The sequence below is a fragment of the Nilaparvata lugens genome, chromosome 5 (assembly GCF_014356525.2).
Source record: "Nilaparvata lugens isolate BPH chromosome 5, ASM1435652v1, whole genome shotgun sequence".
NCBI lineage: Eukaryota > Metazoa > Arthropoda > Insecta > Hemiptera > Delphacidae > Nilaparvata > Nilaparvata lugens.
In genome coordinates, this window is record NC_052508.1 from 37,845,364 (window position 1) to 37,866,779 (window position 21,416).

The 21,416-nt window shown below is 34.4% G+C and overlaps 1 protein-coding gene across 1 annotated transcript in view; it reads left to right on the forward strand.

The window, feature by feature from the left end:
* The window catches only part of LOC111054957 (SUMO-activating enzyme subunit 2), an 86,343-nt gene extending 78,141 nt beyond the window's left edge, over positions 1 to 8,202 (forward strand). The window contains exons 11-12 of the mRNA XM_039429475.1: positions 2,023 to 2,239; positions 7,936 to 8,202. Coding sequence (XP_039285409.1) covers positions 2,023 to 2,239; positions 7,936 to 7,939 — 221 coding nt within the window. The 3' untranslated portion in view covers positions 7,940 to 8,202. The remainder of the gene's footprint in view (positions 1 to 2,022; positions 2,240 to 7,935) is intronic.
* Positions 8,203 to 21,416: the final 13,214 nt, after the last annotated feature.

Sequence of the window (21,416 nt, forward strand, 5' to 3'; positions counted from 1 at the left end):
CCTGGGCGTTGTCAAAACTCACTCTCATAGTATCTTCTCCATCTATCCAGTACTTCCTCTTTTTGTGACAACAACCTTCCTTCTTCGTCCACTATTGTTCTGACTTGCTTCCCATATTTTCCTCTCAAACATCTCACAACTTTCCAAAATGACCTTCCATTATTCTGTCCATGCTTGTCTTGTAGATATTGACCAAAATCTTGCCACGATTTTATTTTCGCTAACTTTACTATTATTTCTGCATCATTTATTTTCTCCACATATATTCTGTATTCATCCTGTCTTTTAGTTTTCATATGCTTCCTGTAAGCTTTCTTTTTCTCTCTCACTTTCATCTTAACTTCCTCCATCCACCATCTTGTCCTCTTTTTGAACCTTCCCAGCCGTCTCTCACCACAAACTTCCTTAGCAGCACCTATTATAGCATCTTTCAGTCCATTCCAGAAGTCATCAACATCATTATCACTATTCTGTATGTTTTCAATGCGGGCTGAGAGCTCTATTCTATATCTTTCCCTGCTGTCAATACACCTCAGTTCTTCATGGTTTATTCTCGTGTATGCTCTCTGCCGTTCCATCTTCCCTTCTTCAAACCCTGTGTCTGCCACCAGTAGCCTATGGTCAGTACCAAGTTCAGCTCCTCTGATGACTCTAACATCCTTGGCAGCATACCTGAGGTTGCCCTGATACAGAATGTAATCGATCATACTCTCAGCCTCCCTACCTTCTCCCACGAATGTGATCTTATGAATTATTCTTTTGTGAATGAACCAAGTGTTGCCGATGAGAAGATTGTGTTGTGATGAGTATTCAATCAGTCACTGTCCATTATTATTCTTCACTCTTTCACAACCATACATTCCCATACTTCCATGACCATCCTCTTGATCTAATCCAACTCTTTCATTGAAATCTCCCATCACCACCAGCTTCCTTGATTCTTCAGCCTTGATGGTCGCTCGATCAAGTTGCAACCAACACTTGCATCTTCTTTTGGTCCATACACTTGAATTATGCTTATTTTCTTTTCTAGGTCTTCAAGATGTACTCTGATAATTCTAGGACTTACAACTTCCCAGCTTCTAACTCTTGTGTTGTGTGTGTCTTCATCCATGACTACAGCAATTCCTCCCCCCCCCCCACCACTAACTCTTCTTCCTACTGGAATTGCTGAGTAGCGCATGACATATCCTCCATCCAATACTCTCTTTCCTACTCCCTTTCTTCTTGTTTCACTCAGACCCAACACCTTAATTTTATATTTTTTCATTTCCTCCACTAACTCAACTTCTTTTCTTGTAAGAGTTCGAATGTTCCATGTTCCAAATCTGATAAAATAATCAAGAAACTAATATTTCTAATCTTCGTTGTAATCTTCATCTTCCGCTCATTCAGAGTATAAAACCTATTTTTTAAAACCTTCGAGATAACCCCACAGGAAAAAAATTAAAGGCGTTTTACTGGTAAAATACTGCAAATGAGCAATACTCGTAGTTGTTGGCAAAATGACATGCTTACATTATCGTACACAAAACAATACTGCCGACCTGTTGAAACCGTACACATTGAATGACTTTACTCATGTTTCTATAGTAACATGATGCTAATGCTATAGTGAACAGTAATGCTATGTTGCCACATTGACTGTTTATTTTGCTGTGCTCGTCATAATGGACGCACTGTACAATCCATGGTACTGTGATGATTTTAAAAAATCTAAAGCACCTCAAAATGTTGTGATTTTATATGCATGATGTATTGATATATTTAACAATATATTTTTGAAAATATGGTATGAAAATCTTTATTAGAAGAAAAATACTTAGGCTGTTGCTCGATGGTTTTCACATAAATATTACTTCTCGCTTGACAGAATTGGGCTACCACAGTCCGCAAATTGCTGTTCTATCAACCTAGGACATGTTTTGTATAATATTTATGCTCTCTTGTCATTTTCATAACTATAACTATTATTGTTTTTTTGTTTTTATTTTCATTTTGATGTGTTTTCCATAATTTTAGACTGCAAAAATGGAGGTGAAGCGAAAGAATACGAAGACAGTGATGACGATCTCGTGATGACTGTTGATGAGGAGCAGCTGGTGATTTCAGGATCTTCGGCGGCAAAGCGCAAAGTCGACCAGGATGTCAGTGTGCCTGTCAAAAAGAGACGAACAGGAAACTCGAGTGAGATGCTCGCCTCATCTGTGCAAGACGACGACGATATTGCCATTGTTGAGTGAGTTACTGCAAACAGCCATACGTCATGTTTTCAAACTTTGATTATTGAAGAAATAGCATTTTCAATGTGCATCCAACTGAGTAGGCCAATGCTCAAGAATAGATTCTAGCTCGGCCATCTCTTGAAGGATGCGCGGGCTATGGGTGCATAAAATAATTAGGTTAGAGGTGCATAAAATAATTAGATTAGAGGTTCTGAGGAAATAATGAGTCAGGGGAAATCTAGTCTCAATCGATTTTTTAGATACTAGATACTGTATCGAAAATACACATTTTTTGAATGTTTCAAGTCATAGGTTTTAGGTGATAAGCATAGTTAGTTACATAGATAAATTATGTGAACCTAAACAATTGATGTGCTGACTACTATTTTTGTCAGTACCGCTTAGTGTCGCTCTCAGTGCGCTCATTTTAGTTAGTCTACTTCAGCCACTTGATGTGTTAACATGTATTTTTTGCAAATAAAATTTCTTTTTAAAAACTGAGTTTTAATGAACGTGAACGTGTTTGGCGCCCGAACAGGGACCCTGAAGAGTTTTTAGTGAAAATTTCGTGAAAATTGTGCTGTTCATTTAACCGCCAGTTTATATTGATCAATTATCAATCACAAGTGATCGCGGAAAATTCGAAAGTCGGGGTCGCAACTGATATGAACCATCATCGAGACCGTCAAGTGGAAGAGTCACTCATCAACACCAACAACCAACAACCACAGCCTAGCAAAGGGGTTTAATGAACGGTTCTAAAATTATAAACACGCATTCCACTGCAATAGCACAAAGACGTAACCGAATTTGTAAATAAATGTGAAATCTGTTTGAAAACCAAATATGAAAGAAACCCAATTAAAACTAAATTCAAAGTAACTCCCACACCTACTAAACCTTTCGAAAAACTTCAGATTGACACTTTCACGTATAATAATATTAAAATCCTCACAATTGTCGATTCGTTTTCTAAAAGACTTTCCGCCTACACATTGAAATCAGCTAACAGTATCGAAATAATAAAAAATCTAAACAACTATCTTTCAGTTTTCCCAATTCCAAAATGCATTCAAACCGATAACTGATTAGAATTCAACAATGCACTATACAAACAATTCACTGAAATAAATGGGATTGAAACTTACTTCACCACACCTTATCATCCCCAATCTCAAGGACTAATAGAAAGAACACACTCCACAATTATTGAAATTCTACAAGGACTCGAAATTAAATTCCCAAAATATAGTGTTGAACAAAAACTTCGATTAGCTTTGCGAACCTATAACAATTCGATAAAAGATCAATTCAACTTAAGCCCAAATGAACTAACTTTCGGAATTCAGAATTATTTACCAAAAAATCAAGATCAGGATAATCCCGCAGTAATCACTGAAGAACTTGCTAATCAATACTTCAAAGAAATACAAGCGTTGAATGATGCCGTTTACAAGAAAATAATCGAGGAAAAAGAAAAACGAACAGAAAAATGTAACAAAAATAGAGAGGAACCACCTGAAATACCAGATAGAATATTCATCAAAAACCCGAAATTTCACAAAAATGTTCCAAGGTATAGCACAGCTACTAAGGAAGGTGATAGGTTTAAATTGAAAAGAAATTTACTCAAAATCCACCCTAACAGAATGAAAAGGCCTCGTAAAAAAGTAAAAGATTATCTAATTGTTGCAGATGAAGGCAATGACCATCCTTCTGTTGTTCCTGATCCCAGCAACGTTGACGTACAGACTGACAGACTTGACAAAGACAGCAGGAATAATTCCGATTAAAATAGTACAATCTATGCTCATTAACGATACATACAAAGTTATCCATTTTACTAACGTGACTGACCTTAAAATACAATCTTTGAAATTACAGTCTCATATTAATAATCTGCAAGTCGCTTACATATCCTCTGACATTATTGAATCCTTGAAGAAAATTTCACTCAACCAATATTTTAAATTAAAAATGATTTCTGAAAATAAAAATAAAAAGGTAAAACGTGGACTAATGAACGGATTAGGAAACGCCATATCATGGTTGACAGGACTTATGACTGCTTACGACAAAGAACACCTCGACAAAGTTATTGATAAAATAGAAAATAATGAATTACATCTGGTTAAAAATGAAGAACATAATTTTGAAATGAACCATGAGTTAATTAAGAAATTTAATTTCGATGTTGAGCATATTAATTCAAATAATAAAGCATTAGAAAATATTACTAACGAAACTGCCAATATTGTCGAAAATATGCAAGCTGTTGACTTAATTACTTTCCAATAATTATTATTGGATTATGACTATACAATTGTAGGATGATGAAATAAATGATGTTGTTAACTCGTTGATGTATTGCAAAGAAGGGAAACTTCATCCATCAATTTTGAGCTTTGATGATTTTCGTAGGTTAATTAATTACTAAGAATTAGCTAGTAGAGATTCCAGTATTTTATGGGAAATTAGTAATAGCACTTGTATTTATCGAAATCTGGTATAACTTACATTATCCATTTACCGAAATTAAACGATTTATTTGAAAAATATGACCTTCTGTCTTATCCTGTTGAAATGGAATCAAATGTTCACACCATGAAATTAAAAGAAAAATCGATATCTGTGTCTCAAAACAAAAAGCTTTGGAAACTGACCAATTGTCAAAAATTCTCTTCTATTTCTTTTTGTACTTCAGGAGAAATTATACATGATAACTGTATTTTGTCTGTAATAAATAATAAGGATTTGGATAGTTGTGTAAAAATAGAAATAATTAATGATAGACCATTTATGAATTATTTCGAAAATTGTAATTGTATTTTAGGATATAAGTTTGATCAAATTAATATCAATAATGGCACTATAAATACTCCCTCATCTTTCCTTATCAATCTGGATATCAATGATAAAATGACAGATGTAAAATTACCGTTTACTTCAGTTACCACATATGCACAAAAATTAAGTCATGTACCAAATAAAATTCATACTAAACTTATCGATTTGAAAGATGTTAATAAACTTGATGATATTGAACCTAGAGATTTTGATTTTATAAATTTTGAAGATTCTTTCGTCCTTAAGACACGCCACATTGTAATTTTTGTCTTAAGTACATTTATACTTCTTGTAATTTTGTTAATCGTTTATTACAAATTTAAGAAGCCAACCAGTGTACTAAATTACCGAATTGATACACAAGTACCAATATCATCAACCCCTACCATAAGCTATATTGTACCACCTAGAAATTAGATCTAAGTTAGTAAACTTTAATTTGTAACTTCATTTCAATTTTTGTAATTTTTGAGTGTCCCAAATTTATTTTTCGGGACGAAAAAAACTTGAGGAGGGAGGAATTATGTAAACCTAAACAATTGATGTGCTGACTACTATTTTTGTCAGTACCGCTTAATGTCGCTCTCAGCGCGCTCATTTTAGTTAGTCTACTTCAGCCACTTTTTTACAAATAAAATTTTTTGCAAATAAAATTTCTTTTTAAAAACTGAGTTTTAATGAACGTGTTTGATATATATGCCGTATATTTGTACCCCTTATAGGGGCCCATAGACCCAAACGCCAAACCACCATTACGAGTAGGCATGGTCGCATTTTATGTTCCATTCCGGGTTTAAACTAACTGCTGATATAGCTCTGTTTAAACCGAGATGGTGCATATGACCCTTACCTAAGGGTATTTTCTAAATTTTAATATTTGTCCGGGGGGTATTTTCTGGTCTCAGAATTTTATGCACCTCTGCTTACGGCCCCATTCTTATAAATAGTAAAATATAATTTTAGTCATATGTCGTAGAAATTCTTAGCTCTTTGATTGAGATCTCGTACTTGGTTCTAGATAGTGACATTTCATATTTGGCCTGGTTTTACAATGGATTAGGCCTATGTAGTATGATCCTTTGTCGGAGGAAAAACTTTAAAATTCAACTTGACGCATTTCAGTGATGAAACTTCTAAACAATCCTATTTATATCTGCATTTTATCTAATTTCACAGTCATGACTTCTACTATTTACCCTGAACAGATCCAAATGAATTCTACTATTCAACCTATACAAATTCAAATTTATTCTATTATTTAACCTTTACAAATTCAAATGAATTCTGATTCTAGGTAACTACTACATATGGCCGTCTAATAGAGCCCTTAGACTATTTACTCTAGTAAATAATCTTCTTCAATCTAGCCACACCTTTTTTTGTTCAAGTTAAAATTCTGCAACTTATATAGAGAGAAACTTTATTCCGTCAAAATACAAAATACAGAGTCACTAGAAAATATTTTCAATAATATTGAAATATACATACATAATCATATAAATTAAAAAATACATTGTACGAAATAAAACACTGAATGCAAAACACTTATTTTTATGTTTTGTTCTTTCTTTTTGTACTTGTTTTCTTTTTTGACCATGTTTGCGGGAAAAATTTTCCAATTCATATTTTGTGAACTCACGCACAATATTTCTATGAATAATTCAGGAAAAATTGAGGCCGGTTCATACCGCAGTAGCGTGGCTTGAGCGTCTTTGGGCGATGTAGCAGTTATACAAGCTTATTAATATGCAAGCATTGAACAGTTACCGAAAGATAATCTTTCATTCGTTTTGTATTCAATGATAGTTTGAGTTGTGGTCGATTCAATGGGTCATATGAATAAAGTTGAGCATTTTCTTATAGCCTACTTCTAAAATATTGAGCATATGCTTGCTTCGTTTTCTTTGAATAAACGTGAGTAAAACATTTTGCTCATGCTCATCAAAAAAATAGTTTGAGCATTTGCTCGAAAGTAAAGCTTATGTTCAAAATTGTATGAATTAACTAGAGCATTTGTTCAACTTTTGAAGCAAATGCTTCTAAAAAGTGAGTCTAGTCTAGAGCAGCTTTTCACCTTTTGCTCATAGTTATGATTCGTGTGATGAAGAGGAAACTACAACAGATACTATCACAACCAATAGTTGAGAACTATAAAACTCTTTTTAGATTCAACCATGATATATATCACTATTATTCCTACAAAAGATACCTATCGGATGGAGTTGCAATGGGGCAGAGCCTAGTTGTCATGTTACTTCTATTTTACTTCTTCTGCCATCACAGAATAGGAAATAGGCATTTAAGAAGATACGAGGGTAGACGATTATAAGAAGGCTATTGAGATTATAAGATTATGCTGAAGATTATTATAGAGATGACATTTTTTTACGCTATTATTTCAAAATTCAGAACTCAACTAACCTAAAACTCAATTAATAGATAGAGAGCAGAGCAGACGACCAAACGCTTCGTTGAAAAACGTAGCATTGATGACGCGTATAATGTTCAGCTATGCGTCGCGATGCTACGCCGGTTTGAAATGGATAGATTGATAGATTAACATTATGATATTCAGTATATCCGCGACGTCTTTCGATAAACATCGCTCAAGCTACGCAACGGTGGTCTTGTGAAACGGCCTTTCACTGAAACATCCCTTCTTTGAAATATTAGTTCACACTGAATTTCGAATATATTGCTGTAAATATAACATATTCTACTAAAACTGCAGAACTTGAAAAATAATTATCCACCGACTTATTAGACTTCTCTCTAAAATATATTAAACAATGAATCTCTATTTTAAATTATCTTCACCGTCTTTTCTTTGGTAATTCTGTTACAACTATGGTTTTTGTTGTAGGTGAATGATTGGTGTTGTTCTTAATCGAAGGTGTGTGCTGGCAAAGTGTCCGGAAGTCAAGTGTCTCACAATTCCTGATATGTTATGTTTTGATAGCTTCTGGATCTTGATTGAGACATTGTTAAAATATGGAAGTACGTATTATTTGTTTGAAATGATATCCAGTCTCATCGTAAGATCACCTTTTAAATCTTATAAGTTACAAGTGATGTATTTTCTAATTGTCATAGGCATTTTTTGTATCGTAATAAATATTTTATCATAATATTTAATGAATTTTATTCCATTTAATCATTAATTGAATACTTTTTGCATCTATAGTATAAATTACACAGTTCGAAGTTTGTTGTTTTCTCAATAAAAAATATGTTTTATCAAGAGAAATCTAGCACTATGAATATTGAGAGAACAATTTCCCTGTTCAATCTGGATTCGACCAACATGAATAATTTGAGTGCAATATTTTTGCAAATTGAATTCTCATGTTTGACAACAAAACCATTCATAAAATAATGATATATATTACAATAAGAAGTAGCTGGAGCTACTCATCCACTACATTTATTACTGTTACTTTCAAACTGTTACTTGAATCTTGAAGAAACCATTTATTTTGTTTTCACATTACAACTTCACTCTCTTGAACTATTAATCATCATCGAATGTGTCTCCACATTATTCATTTTCCAATTGGCGCTCATCAAGTTATGCAAATGTTCCATATTCAATAAATTATCTAACTACACTCCTACCAAAATCCTCATCATTTGTTGAGAGTATTTTTTCGTTTTTTGGATTTAGTTTATTGAGCATTTTTCTTTAACGTCTTCATGAAAACTCCAAGTTTCATTTGATCTAGAGTCAGCCCTAATCCTCCACTAATAGCGACTTTTTCAGACAATATTCTGATAGAAACTTGGCTTTTAGTGTTTTCCATGCTTCAAATAGTACACTAGGATTATTCAATGTAACCAGAGCTATGACTTTTCAGGTACGGCAACAAAATTTAGTTCCTTTAGAGCTTCTACTACCACATTTGTCAATAATTTCAGGATGAGAATTCAAAATTCTATATATAAGTTAATCACCAAAATTTGCTTACTAGTCCAGGCGCAATATCATGAATAAGGCACTTCGTGGTCATTTTTGGGTAACAGCCGTGGAAGATGTCTCAATTTCTTTGTTAGGTCTAGCATTATAAGGATCGTGATGATGATGAGTCGAAATCGCAGGCAAACTCCTCGGAAACAAGATGGCCGCCAAAATTTTCAGGGTTTTGCTACATCGCTTGTATTTCAATAACCGTTCAAGATATTCAACCGTTTATCAAGACGAAAATATTTTAAAAACCTTCCTGTACAATTTTTGTTCTATAAGATTTTCCTCTAAAACACATATTTTTTAGTTATAACCTTCAAAAGCCCCAAAAAAACGTTTTTCTAAATTATTTCAAATTTCATTCCATTAAAACTTTTTTCGTGCAAGAATTCAGAGAAATCTTAAATTTATGAAATTTAGAGCGTTTTTTCTACTTTGGAACGTTATATATCCATGCGCCAAGAAATAAATAGCATATCCATCCAAGTCAAGAAATGAGTTCTCCAGCGCCTTCCAAAGAAAACCCTGCACGGTTTATGGTTCGTTTTTCCATAAGCATGAGGTAACAAGCTAGAACTATAAAATCAATTTTTTCATGACTACTTCAAGATAGAGACTTGCAAATGGTCTCAATCTCTTCGATACAACTAGTAGTTCTGTGAACAGTAGACCTCACGCATTATTCTGATCCAGAAGTACCTGATTGAAACTATAGATCTTATGGAAATACAGCAATGGACTGGTTTCTCCGGGTCGCTAGAATTGGCTAACTCGGCACTCGCTGACTCAATGTTAAATCTGCCGTATGAAACTTAACTGCGCTGATCGGAATTGACTAACTGTGGAAGTGGCTGTTTCTGCATCGACCGGAATTCATTGACTGAGAATTCACTGACTCTCCCTCTTTTCAACAGCAGTCGACAGAAATGGCTAAGTCTGGAACTGGCTAACTGAGGATCCACTGATTACTACGTCATCGTCTGCTTCGTCTGCTACTCATTCCCTCGCACTCGGTCCTGTTCACTCTTTCACACTGGGACGGATAACAGATTGCGGCACACTAAGCTCTTATATTTTTTGGTAGCTTATTTCGGTATATAAATGATTGGATCTTATGTAAAATTTGCTGATAAATCCAATAAAACTAGTAAGAGGTTAGTGACTTTGATGGTTATTGAAATAACTGGCATAATATTATGCCGAAAACCATTATTTTCTCCCGTTAACAGTTGTTCAACTTGATTATCTGATTGTTGAACCAAGTATTTGAATTGGATGAAACTTAAGTAATGAATATAACATTTTCAATCACCCAATAATAGTTTGAAATGCTGCGATACTTCCATACCTCAGGAATCAGGATTGAAAGGAGGCAAAAAAAGAAAAAAATACTATCAATTTTGAAGAATCAGTGTTTTGATTAAGCCTCGTTTATACTATTTAACTGTTATAAAACAATTTTATATCACAAAAGTTACAAAAAATTATATAACTTTGTTATAAAATAAAAAATAAACATTCTCAAACAAATAAATATAATATTGTCATATAACATTACTGACTCAGAGTCTCAGTCAAGATGGATTATGGACTCAATGTAGTCTCTCATAAAAGTATCTAGTATACCCATATCCGTTCACAGTAGAATTTTTAGTATGGCATCATAATTTTCCGAAAATGAATTGCTACAAGAATAGAACTTTCCACTATGCATTTATGCAATCCAACACGTGAAAAGTGAATGTAGCCTGTGCAATCATAAGGGGAAATTTGTTTGAAAATGATCTGTATATAACAGAGTTTTCAGCATTCAAAAATACAAACTAATCTAGTGAAGGTCGATTCCCTGCCTACTCCCCCCCACAAAAAAAACTCGTTATATCGTAAAACAACTGACGATGCAAACTATAACACATTTGTGTAATTCAATACTAGTCCAGTCAACAAAAGATTATAGAAGGAAACGTTTGGAATACAATTTTTGACCCCACAACACTTTTAAGGATAGTAAGTAGGTAAACATTACAAAAGTTCTCACTCCTACCCCCTGTGTTAAGTGGGTGGGGGTTATTTAAAAGTTCCATATTCTGGTTTTTTGTATATATCTTAAACAAATTCGCCTTTCGGAAATTTTTGTCGAATACAAAATTAAAGCTTACGAATTAGCCTACAAGTTTCATCCTTAACATTTTTCCATATGTCTCATAGTTTTCTTTTCTAGATATGAGCTCTTGAAGGAGTCACATTTTTAAGGAAACCTTTCCGGCTCAGATTTTTTCATCTTTTTGGCCTTATAACTTTTCCACGATTGAATGAAAAAATCTCTGCCAATCATGAGCCTATAGAGCACCTTATTCTCTCCAATCTCATGAATCTTTTATTATTTTACGCATCTCCCCACGATTGTTGCAGCCATTATAGTGTTGAGTGTAAAAACTTCAGTTCAACAACAATAGATCAATTGACAGGGAAATTTGGAGGGAATGTTTGGAACACAATTTTTGACTTCGCAGCTTTGTTTTGACTACTTAGAAGGAGAATATATCAAAATTCCTCATCCCCACCCCTTGTGCTTAAGGGATGAGGGTGGTTTGAAAGTTTGGTTCTTTCATTCCTGGCTTACACGCATGTATCTTGAGAATAATGCATTTCAGCGATATGATTAACTGAAGAAAATTTAAGCTAGATAGATTTCCTACAAGTTTTGTACAGTGAAGTTTTGTGATATCTCCTTTAATTTTTTAGATATTCGCTTTTAAAAGTGTGAAATCCTTGAAAATACAGTTTTTCGTACAACTTTTTGCACTTTCAAGGCTTATGACTTAACAAAAATGCATTGAGAAAATGAGTACTGAACGTTGGGTTGTAGAGGATTTAATTCTCTTCAATTTGATGTATTATTTCAACATTCTCAATACAGCAATAATTGATCATTTATCAATGTAATTTGAACACAATATCTGGAACACAATATTTGATTCTGCAGATACATTAAGACTAGTTAGGAACTGAACATATTGAAAATCCTCATCCCTAAACCATGTGCTAAAGGTGAAGTACCGACAAGTTGACACTTGATGCTGTATTGACAATTTGACACTCAACACTGAAGCTGCTATAACAATTGATGGAAATCATAAAATGGTTAAATAATCCATCAAATTAAAGAGAATTTTCTCTTTCCAATTTGATAAGACTTGACCACCTCTGTTGACAAAAGTCAATTGGAGGATGAAAAGATGCGGATTTCTTTATTTCACATGCTGAACTTAATATAATTAAAAATTCATTTATTGACATAAAACATTTTAAAATGAATGGCCAACGTCACAACAATTTTAAAATTACATAATTTATAAGCTTCAGACAATAGAAAAAGGTTACATAGTATGATGATTAATCTAATCAAAAGTTATATCAAAATTTACCTTCTTATTATAATCTAGGAATTTGATTTCAATTTCAAAAATCGGCAACTTTATATAAACCTTCATCCTTAAAGATATTTTTACTGTGTTTTTGAAAACTATACCCTAAAGATCTCTAACAATTACTATATATAATTAGTCATATAATTTTGTACCTGTTTAAAGCCACCACCAGTAGAGGGAGGTTGATACTTTAGACGGGCTTTTTTGCTCGAAATCCCCTCCCCCCTCTCCCCCCTCGTCCATCCCTCCTCCCCTTCCCCCCGCCTGTAGGGTGGGGGGTGTTCTAAAAATAGATTTCCCCTTCCCCCTGCCCAGTGGAGGTGAGGGGGGCTTCCCCCTCTCCAGTGGAGGTGAGGGGGAGAGAGAGAGATATATCTTTCTCTCTCTTTCTAAAAATAGATTTCCCCTTCCCCCTGCCCAGTGGTGGTGAGGGGGCTTCCCCCTCTCCAGTGGAGGTGAGGGAGATAGAGAGAGAGATATATCTTTCTCTCTCTTTCTAAAAATAGATTTCCCCTTCCCCTTGCCCAGTGGAGGTGAGGGGGATAGAGAGAGAGATATATCTTTCTCTCTCTCTCTCTCCAGGTGAGGGAAAAAAAATTTCCCTTTTAGGAGGAAAAATTCCCTCTCTCTACTGTCAGATTGAAGTGAATCCATATTTCTACATCTAATGCTATACTGACAGATTGAAGTGAATCCATATTTCTACATCTAATGCTATACTGACAGATTGAAGTGAATCCATAATGCTATACTATGATGCCAGACTCACTTTGAGAAATTCCTTTGGTGTCAGATTAAAGTGAATTCATATTTCTACATCTAATGCTATACTGACAGATTGAAGTGAATCCATTTCGCTCTAATGATATACTACGATGACGGGGTCAAGAGAGAGAGATCTCCTTCTTTTACTCGTGGTATCTCTTTCCCGCACCCTTCTTTATTACAAAAGGAAAGAAGATAAGGATCAATTGAGAAATTCTCTCCCAGTATAGATGAGGGGGAAAAAATTCCTTTGCTGACAGATTAAAGTGAATCCATATTTCTACATCTAATGCTATACTGACAGATTGAAGTGAATCCATATTTCTACATCTAATGCTATACTGACAGATTGAAGTGAATCCATATTACTCTAATCCAAAGTGAGGTCAATGACTCTCTCTACATCTAATTGAATTGAGAAATTCTCTCGCATCTAAGTTCTTTTACATTTTTTATCTGCAATATCGTACAAGCATTTCCAAAGTTCATCGGAATTTTTAACAACAGATAATGACGAATCATTTGTACAATCATAATGTAGATGACCGCTGTCTAGAATATTGAGCAGTTCGAAAATCTCAGATAGAATCGAAAAGTGTACATTTTCTGTTTTTGTTAACGGTAAATCAACATCTTGACATCCTGTTGAAAATTTAATATTCTTCGCAATTGAATCAAATTCATTAAATGAAATTGACATCAAGAGACGAGATAATTTTTTGAATTTTGAAAAACCATAACACTGCATCTCGCAGATGTTTGACGTGACTCGAATGAGGGGGAAAGATTTCTAAATTGATGAGATGCACGTGTTATAGGCGCACGTGTACTAAAAGATCACCCCACACGTGTTGTCTGGTCTAGCTCTAAGCAGCAACTAAACTAAAAAACGTGAATGGGATATCGGAATGAAAAATCATTTGAAGGCAGAAAACGTTTATTTACACATTTCACTACAACAATACATAACTTCATCTTCAATTCTAATTAGCTTATCTATACACAAATTATGAGGACGATAATAACATAGATAGTCTCTTATATCATTTAAATTAACCGTGCTTAGAAAAATGTCTTTCAATTGCTTCGCCAAACTATAATTTTCAGGAGTTGATTTCCTAATTGCACTTTCACACTCATCGTACCAATCAATACAGTTTTTTAACCTCACTTCCAATTCGTTGTCAGCAGCCAACCACTTTCTCGGATCCATGTTGTTGAGCGAATGAAGAAAACTAAGTATATGCAGGAACTATTATAGAGTAATTAAGTGGTCTTTCTTCATCAATTGACGATAGACAACATGTACACGCTTTATGCAGTCTCAATGCATGCAGGCAATAAACACACCGTAGATCCTTTCCGTTGTAGAAGAATCCATAACGAGCAAAGTTTCTTTTCTGTGAATTCATGTACATCGGAGCCATTTTCATACTTTGCATTCGATTGTTTTCGCACAAGAAATTATTTGTTTGATACATATTTTTAAACAACAAAGAATTATAATGTTGGGCAGAGAATAATGCACAGCGAGAATGTGGTTTATTTTTATGAATGTTGCATGCAGCATAACACCATGAACTAGTGAAAAAGCTGAAATCAGGTTTTGGAAAATCCTCTGGTATACATTGAACGTTGCTATGCAATCTTCTTAAAAACTTTGCTTTCTCAGTTCCTTTTGTGAAAATTTTCTCATAAGCTGCAAGGTAATCACGTATTAATGACTCACTGTATTCTAAATCTCCATCTTCCCATTTTATTTTATGATAGTGACGTTCTAACCATGTTACATCGTTATACAATTTTGCACTCAATTCTGTCTTTGCAAATGGTGATTTGAAATGGAACACAATATAATTATTAAACTGATCAATTATGGCAAGTTCTTTCACAATAATTTGATTACAATCTTGTTTAAACCAGTGAAGATCAACCGTAGCAATTTTCGCACTCGCTTCCTTGTCCACTTCTTTCTCTTCGTCGCCCTCATGGGCTTTGTCTCTCTCCCTCCCCTCAGCGGCGGCGGCGGACTCCTCGAATCCTTCTCGTTTCTCCTCCTCCACCTGCAGCGGCTTCGGTAATCCTTCATCTTTCTCTTCTTGTTTCCCCTCCTCCTCCACCTCCAGCGGGTTCGGTGTACTGCTCCATGCTTCATAATAGAAACTATCAAGATCGCACTGAATACCAATAGAGCGAGTTTGTGGCTTGTCCAAAATATCAGAACACAAAGAATAGCACATGTTGTCTGTTCAAAGGTGAAACTGATAATGAACTAAATTGAGCAGAATGCACACCTTATATAGGCGGGGCGCTCTATCAATAAAATTACTGAACTTCTTTCACCATACTTGTGAGAGGTGTGTATTCCATCACACGATCGCTAATTAAAACGCAATACGCGGAAGTATTTGCAGGTACTGCACTTTTAAATTCCATTTCAATACGAACATCTGTCGATGATTTCAAATGACTTGGTTGGTGTGAACAATCTACAACAATCAGCGGTGTTGATTCACAAAACGTTTTAAAATCAATTTCTGTTCCGAGTTCGCTATTGATTGAATGATTATAATACGAGGGCGCGAAATCCAAGAACATCCGGTATAAAACCTCCTTCTTACCTAGCAGATTTTCATATGGATAATACTCACTGTTCAAATATACTTTAACATTGTAAATACTGCAGCTATCGAAATTAGATATTGATTTTTTAATTTTATTCTTACGATCAGTTTGAAATGCAATTATAACGTATTTTGGACTATCAAAACTCGATGTGGTACGAACTGCCCAAGAATGGTTAAGTGAATTTTGCAAATTTGGTAATTCACAAATTTCCCAATGGCGGAAACCTAATTTCAGTGGAGTGTCAGCATCAAGCAGTCTCAAAAATTTCAGTCTTACATGATCTTCTAAAGTTATGTAGGGCATCCGCCATTGCAGTTTTGTAATTTTCACACTAACGTTTGTTCCACTTTGAGACTCAACACAATTTAGATCTGTCGGTGACCTCAATAAGACGAGTTCCTGTTTCAAATTCTTCAAAAAAATCTTCAAAAAACGGCAGGATTAATTTCAGCGGAACACAGAAAGTGAATGTATTATCCGTTAGCTCATATCCTGCTCTGTCAAAACCAGCCAAGTGATATGTGTTTTTATCGAGAGTATTTTTCACCAATATAGCTTTAATTGTGGATGTTAATCCAATCAATCTTGATTTAGAAATTTGCTGACCTGCTAATTCATATCGTATTTCGTCAAAAAGGTTACCGATTACGTTACTGCTTAATTTATAGTCTGCTGCAACTGCTGCATCGGCTGGGCCTGTTCCCGGTTTTGTACAGTTAACTGTTCCCTCAATCAATATGAATGATTTACAAGGTAAAGAATAGACATCTAAAGAATTTATGCCAATACGTGTCTCGTCAGAGTTTTTTATTTCCTGTCCCGAATAAACTGTATGAGTGTGAAATTGGAATTTAGTAATATCATTATAAAACTGAAGGTCTGTCTCCACATCCAGAATTTCACTAATTGCTGCCGCTCCCCCGCCTAACATGTCGCCAATCAACTATAAAACCCAACTTTTCTAATATTCTCGCGCTTTTAGCCGACAAAGCACGTTTGTTTTTAGGTGTTGTCGCTATCGCGTTCCTTTCTCTAATGACTTGATTGGTCTTATTCGAACGTGGGTTGAAAATAAGATAACCCATTACTTTTCATGTATGTGCAACCTAATTGTAATTGTATCTCCGCGGAAATCAATAAACGATCCGTTCTGGTCCGTTACCTTTACATTAATAGTTTGAATTCGATGCGTATTCAAAGGTACATAAATAATCGGTGATGGTACTTCGTTTATTAAATAACCGCTAGGAACCTTTGGTAAAAATTCGTAGATTACATGTTTTTGTTTTCCCTCAGAGTAACTGCCGCAAGCTAAATTACACTCAACTACAATACTGTCAACGCTTGTTATGTTAACCAAATGTTTGGAATAATGCCATTTATTTGGCTGCAAAACAACATTATCAAAACCAAGTATCTTAGCAATCGAATCAGAACGTGTTAAATCAATGGGTTTATCAGAATAAATTTCAATCTTCATAGTATTTACGTTTGCACGTATAATAAGTTTATTCTTCTTGTCATCAATATTCAATTTATTCTTTAAAGATTTTATAATATCCTCAACTTCATATGCACCAGTATCCAACTCGATTAATCTATCACCATATTTGAAGCTGGAATTTGTTCCTTTGTTAATGTTTGCAATACTATTGTAACTGGAAAAATTAATCAATCCAATTTCCCATTCACAATTTTTATCCAATTCTATAATTTCTTGTAAATGTTCATAGAGGTTACTCGTGTTAGATCGTAATGTAATAACCACCATCTTGTGTGTTCACCACAAACACTTAATTACAACTGATTTGCAAGAAACAATAATGTAAGATGGCCACAAAAATCGCTATTTAATGGTTGCATATGCTCTACATTATAAAATATATTTACTCCATTTTCTTTTTTCCAATATTTGTCCAATTCGTATGGAGGTTGTAAATTTCCAATTGGATCAAAATACCAAACATTAGAACCAATTTTCTTATATGCTACCCAATGTGTCCCATCCTCGCTTTCCCTTGCTAAATTCACAATAGCATTCTCGTTTTTTAGAATTTTTTTGGGTAATGCATCTAGCATATATATGCCTCTTAGCTGAATCTGTAATAATTTCGACCAATCAATCAAATCATAATTACTCAATTCTCCTTCAATATTCATGTCTTCTTCTTCTTCTTCTTCCTACTCTTCTTTGTTGTTCTACGTTTCTTAACTTGAGGGAATAAACTCACTCCATATGATGCTGGTGGGGGTGGGGGTAGAAGTCTGCCACCACTTTTAGGAAAAGGCTTCAAAAAATATCCTTTTCCTGCAATATGCTTTTTCAACTGAGCTATAGCTTTGCGTCTAATATCGTTACTATAACTTCTCCTCTCCCCCTTCTTCTTCTTCTTCTTTCTCAAAGACCCACCAAATGCCGCTTTAGCTTTCATAACGTTTGTAACAAGATAGCTAAGTGCTTTCTCGGCAAGGGGTGTTTGAGGATTTTTGAAAATGTCCCATGCGGCGTTCGCTAGAGCTCTGTCAGCTACCGCCCGAGTTTTATTATCGCTATTTTGAGTATAGGCTATATCGTGAGCCTTGCAAGCTTTATCTAACGAATTTATACCTTGATCACCTCTCTTTAACCTTTCATTAACCTTTGTTCCTGGTCCGCAATACTCGTATCATGGAATATGATATTCTTCCCCAAGGTTATCAATTACCTTATTTAGAATAGTTGATGTTACATTACCTGCCAAACCTTTAAAAACTCTTGCCGCTGAACTCAAGATTCCTTTACCCCGTTTCCTCAAACTCTGCTTTTTCCTCGAACTCTGCTTTTTTCTCCTACATACCATTTTTCATTACCTTTCAACTCAATGGTTGAACATTAACTGAGGTTATGGTACACCAACTTGAATTGGATAAAAATCGAGTTGGAAATGAATTCACACCACAATCAACCATAGTGAAAAATGTCTAGACTGAAATTTGAAACAACATATCGTACACTCTCTCACACTCAACTCAAGATTTTATGTTTTCGGCGCCAATATAAAGTCTTTATATTTGGCTAAATCCATTTTTTCTGTAATAATTTGCACTACCTGATTTTCTGTAAGGTTATGTTGTTTGGCTTCAATCCAATTCATATGGAAAGACACCTCGGCATATTTTGATACAATGTCAAATGCGATTCTGTGGATAAATAAGCTTAGGTAGTCAATGAATGGGGCCGAACATTGCAGTCTCATGACAGCACCCTCTTCCGAATTTTTAATTGCCTCAGCTATTTCATCACGAACGCTTTTCACAGCGTGTGCCATCTCGTTTTTCTTAATAAAATCTCCAATATCATTTTTAGTTGCATACTTTTCTGCAATTTGATTAATCAGAATAGCAATAGCATCTTTTGTAATAAACTGCTCAATACCCTCCATAATATTAGCTTTTATTGCACTCGCCATTTCAGATAATCGTTTTTCAAACTCTTCCTTTGTTAATGAAGAACTAATCAATTTCTGCAAAGTAGATTCTAAATATTGCTTATCAATTGCCGATGGGTGTGTTTCATTTACTTTAGTAAAAATTTCTGTACTAAGTTGTTTCAATTTAGTATTGAGATAGTTTCTGTCCAGCACCTCCAAATTCTTAATTTTATCTGATACGGCTTTTAATTTTTCATCTAAATAAGCCTTATCAACTTTATTGTTGTTAATACTGAGCAACTGAGATGAAAAGCTGTCTGTTAAAGTTTTCACTTCTCCTAATGCACTCTCTAGAGTTTGAGTTCTCTCTCCAATAGCTTTATCGATATTAGCACTGAAATTTTGTAATGTACTTAGAATATGTTCTCTTTCAATTATGCTCACTCCAATATTCTTTGTATTTTCCGAAACGAGTTTGGTTATTTGCGAATCTAAATAAAATTTCACAGCTTCGCTGATTCCTTGTTGATTTATCGATTCGATTATCTTCTGTGTTATCGAGTCAATATCACACGTAAGATTAGCAAGAGCTCCGCTAGCACTACCCGTATCAATTCGTCCGAATCGATGTAGAGTCATCGTGACACTAAACAATTAATTTTGCTTCTTTTAGCTCTTCAATTATAGACGCGATTTCCACATCATGCCCACTGTTCCCACTAGCTTTTGAGGAATAGAGTAAATTTAATCTTTCCACTAATTCGTCAAAATTATCAAAGTATTGATAAATTCTATCATGAGAATTATTTTTTGCAAATTTCAATAAACCCCAACCCTTCTTTTTACTAATTTTTTTACTGGGAAATAACTTTTGAATCATTTGCGATTTAATTCCCTGATTTCGTTTAACATAGCCTCTTCGATCTAAATGTATACCTGTAAGTGTTAAGATTTTTTTATACTTATCCAGATCTCTCTCATTATAAAGATTTGAGTTTGGTCTCGCACTGAATAATAACTCAAGTAGACCGTGTGTTAATCGAAATCTTTCATTATTAATATCTATATAACCGTTATCGAATATTACTTGCTGATTTCCAATATAATACACGTCATCTTTAGAATTATATGAAATTCCATAACTGATTGAATTATTCAATTTTTCCGCATGAAACGTTTTTAGATATTGTGACAGCACATTGTCGTTTCTGCTAGAACCAAGTAAACTGTTTTCAAATTTAGTCGAGCTTAAAAAATTGTCTGCTGAACTCTCATAACTCTGTTCATCCCCCTCTCCATTATCATCAATATCCATACTCTCTTGTTCCTCTTTTACTTCTTCCTTTTTTGGTTTTACACCAGAGTGTGAGAATTTGTTTTTTCCCAGTTCAATTATGGGCTCTATCAACGGGGAGAGCGTTTTCCTATTATATTCCTCCGATCGCTTTTCAAAATTGACTAAGCTTTTATGCTTCTCTCTAATTACTTTTCTCAATTTCTTAATCTTTTCGATTAAACCAACGTCCTTTCTATTCAGCTTCCTGCTGTATGACAACATGACTGCACAAAGAATTAATCTCTACTGAACGGTAAGAAACGTATCGAGCGAATCTCGGTACTTGCCGCTATTAATTCCACACTCGGTCATAATAGTTAGAAAATTATGAGGTTTACGATTCCAAACTGTATGACAAAGTTTAACGAAATCTTTATAAGAAATATCTGCTCCAACATGATCTCTGTGAATTAATTTCAGACTCAATAAATCTACCTTGAAGATTATAATCATATTTGCGTTGTCCCTAGTGAAATGTTTCTGTGTAGCTCCATAACTCTGAATTAAATATGCAGTGTCAATATTACGATGTCGACCCATGGTAAAATATTCTCTTATTTGAGGTACGTGATTAAGTTGGAAGTCATCGAATATGACAAGAGAAAATTGTTGAATTTTGTTGGGGTGAGCTATAGATTCCGAATTGCTGTTTATATGAAATTCAATACCCTTCATTTTTGAAAAGACTTTTCTCAAAAACAAGTACTTATCTTGATACTCGCTCTTCGTGTGCAAGTATATAGTTTTAAATCTCAACCCATTCTTTGAAAAAATTAAATTAAATAGTAAATTGGTCTTGCCACAACCTGAAGA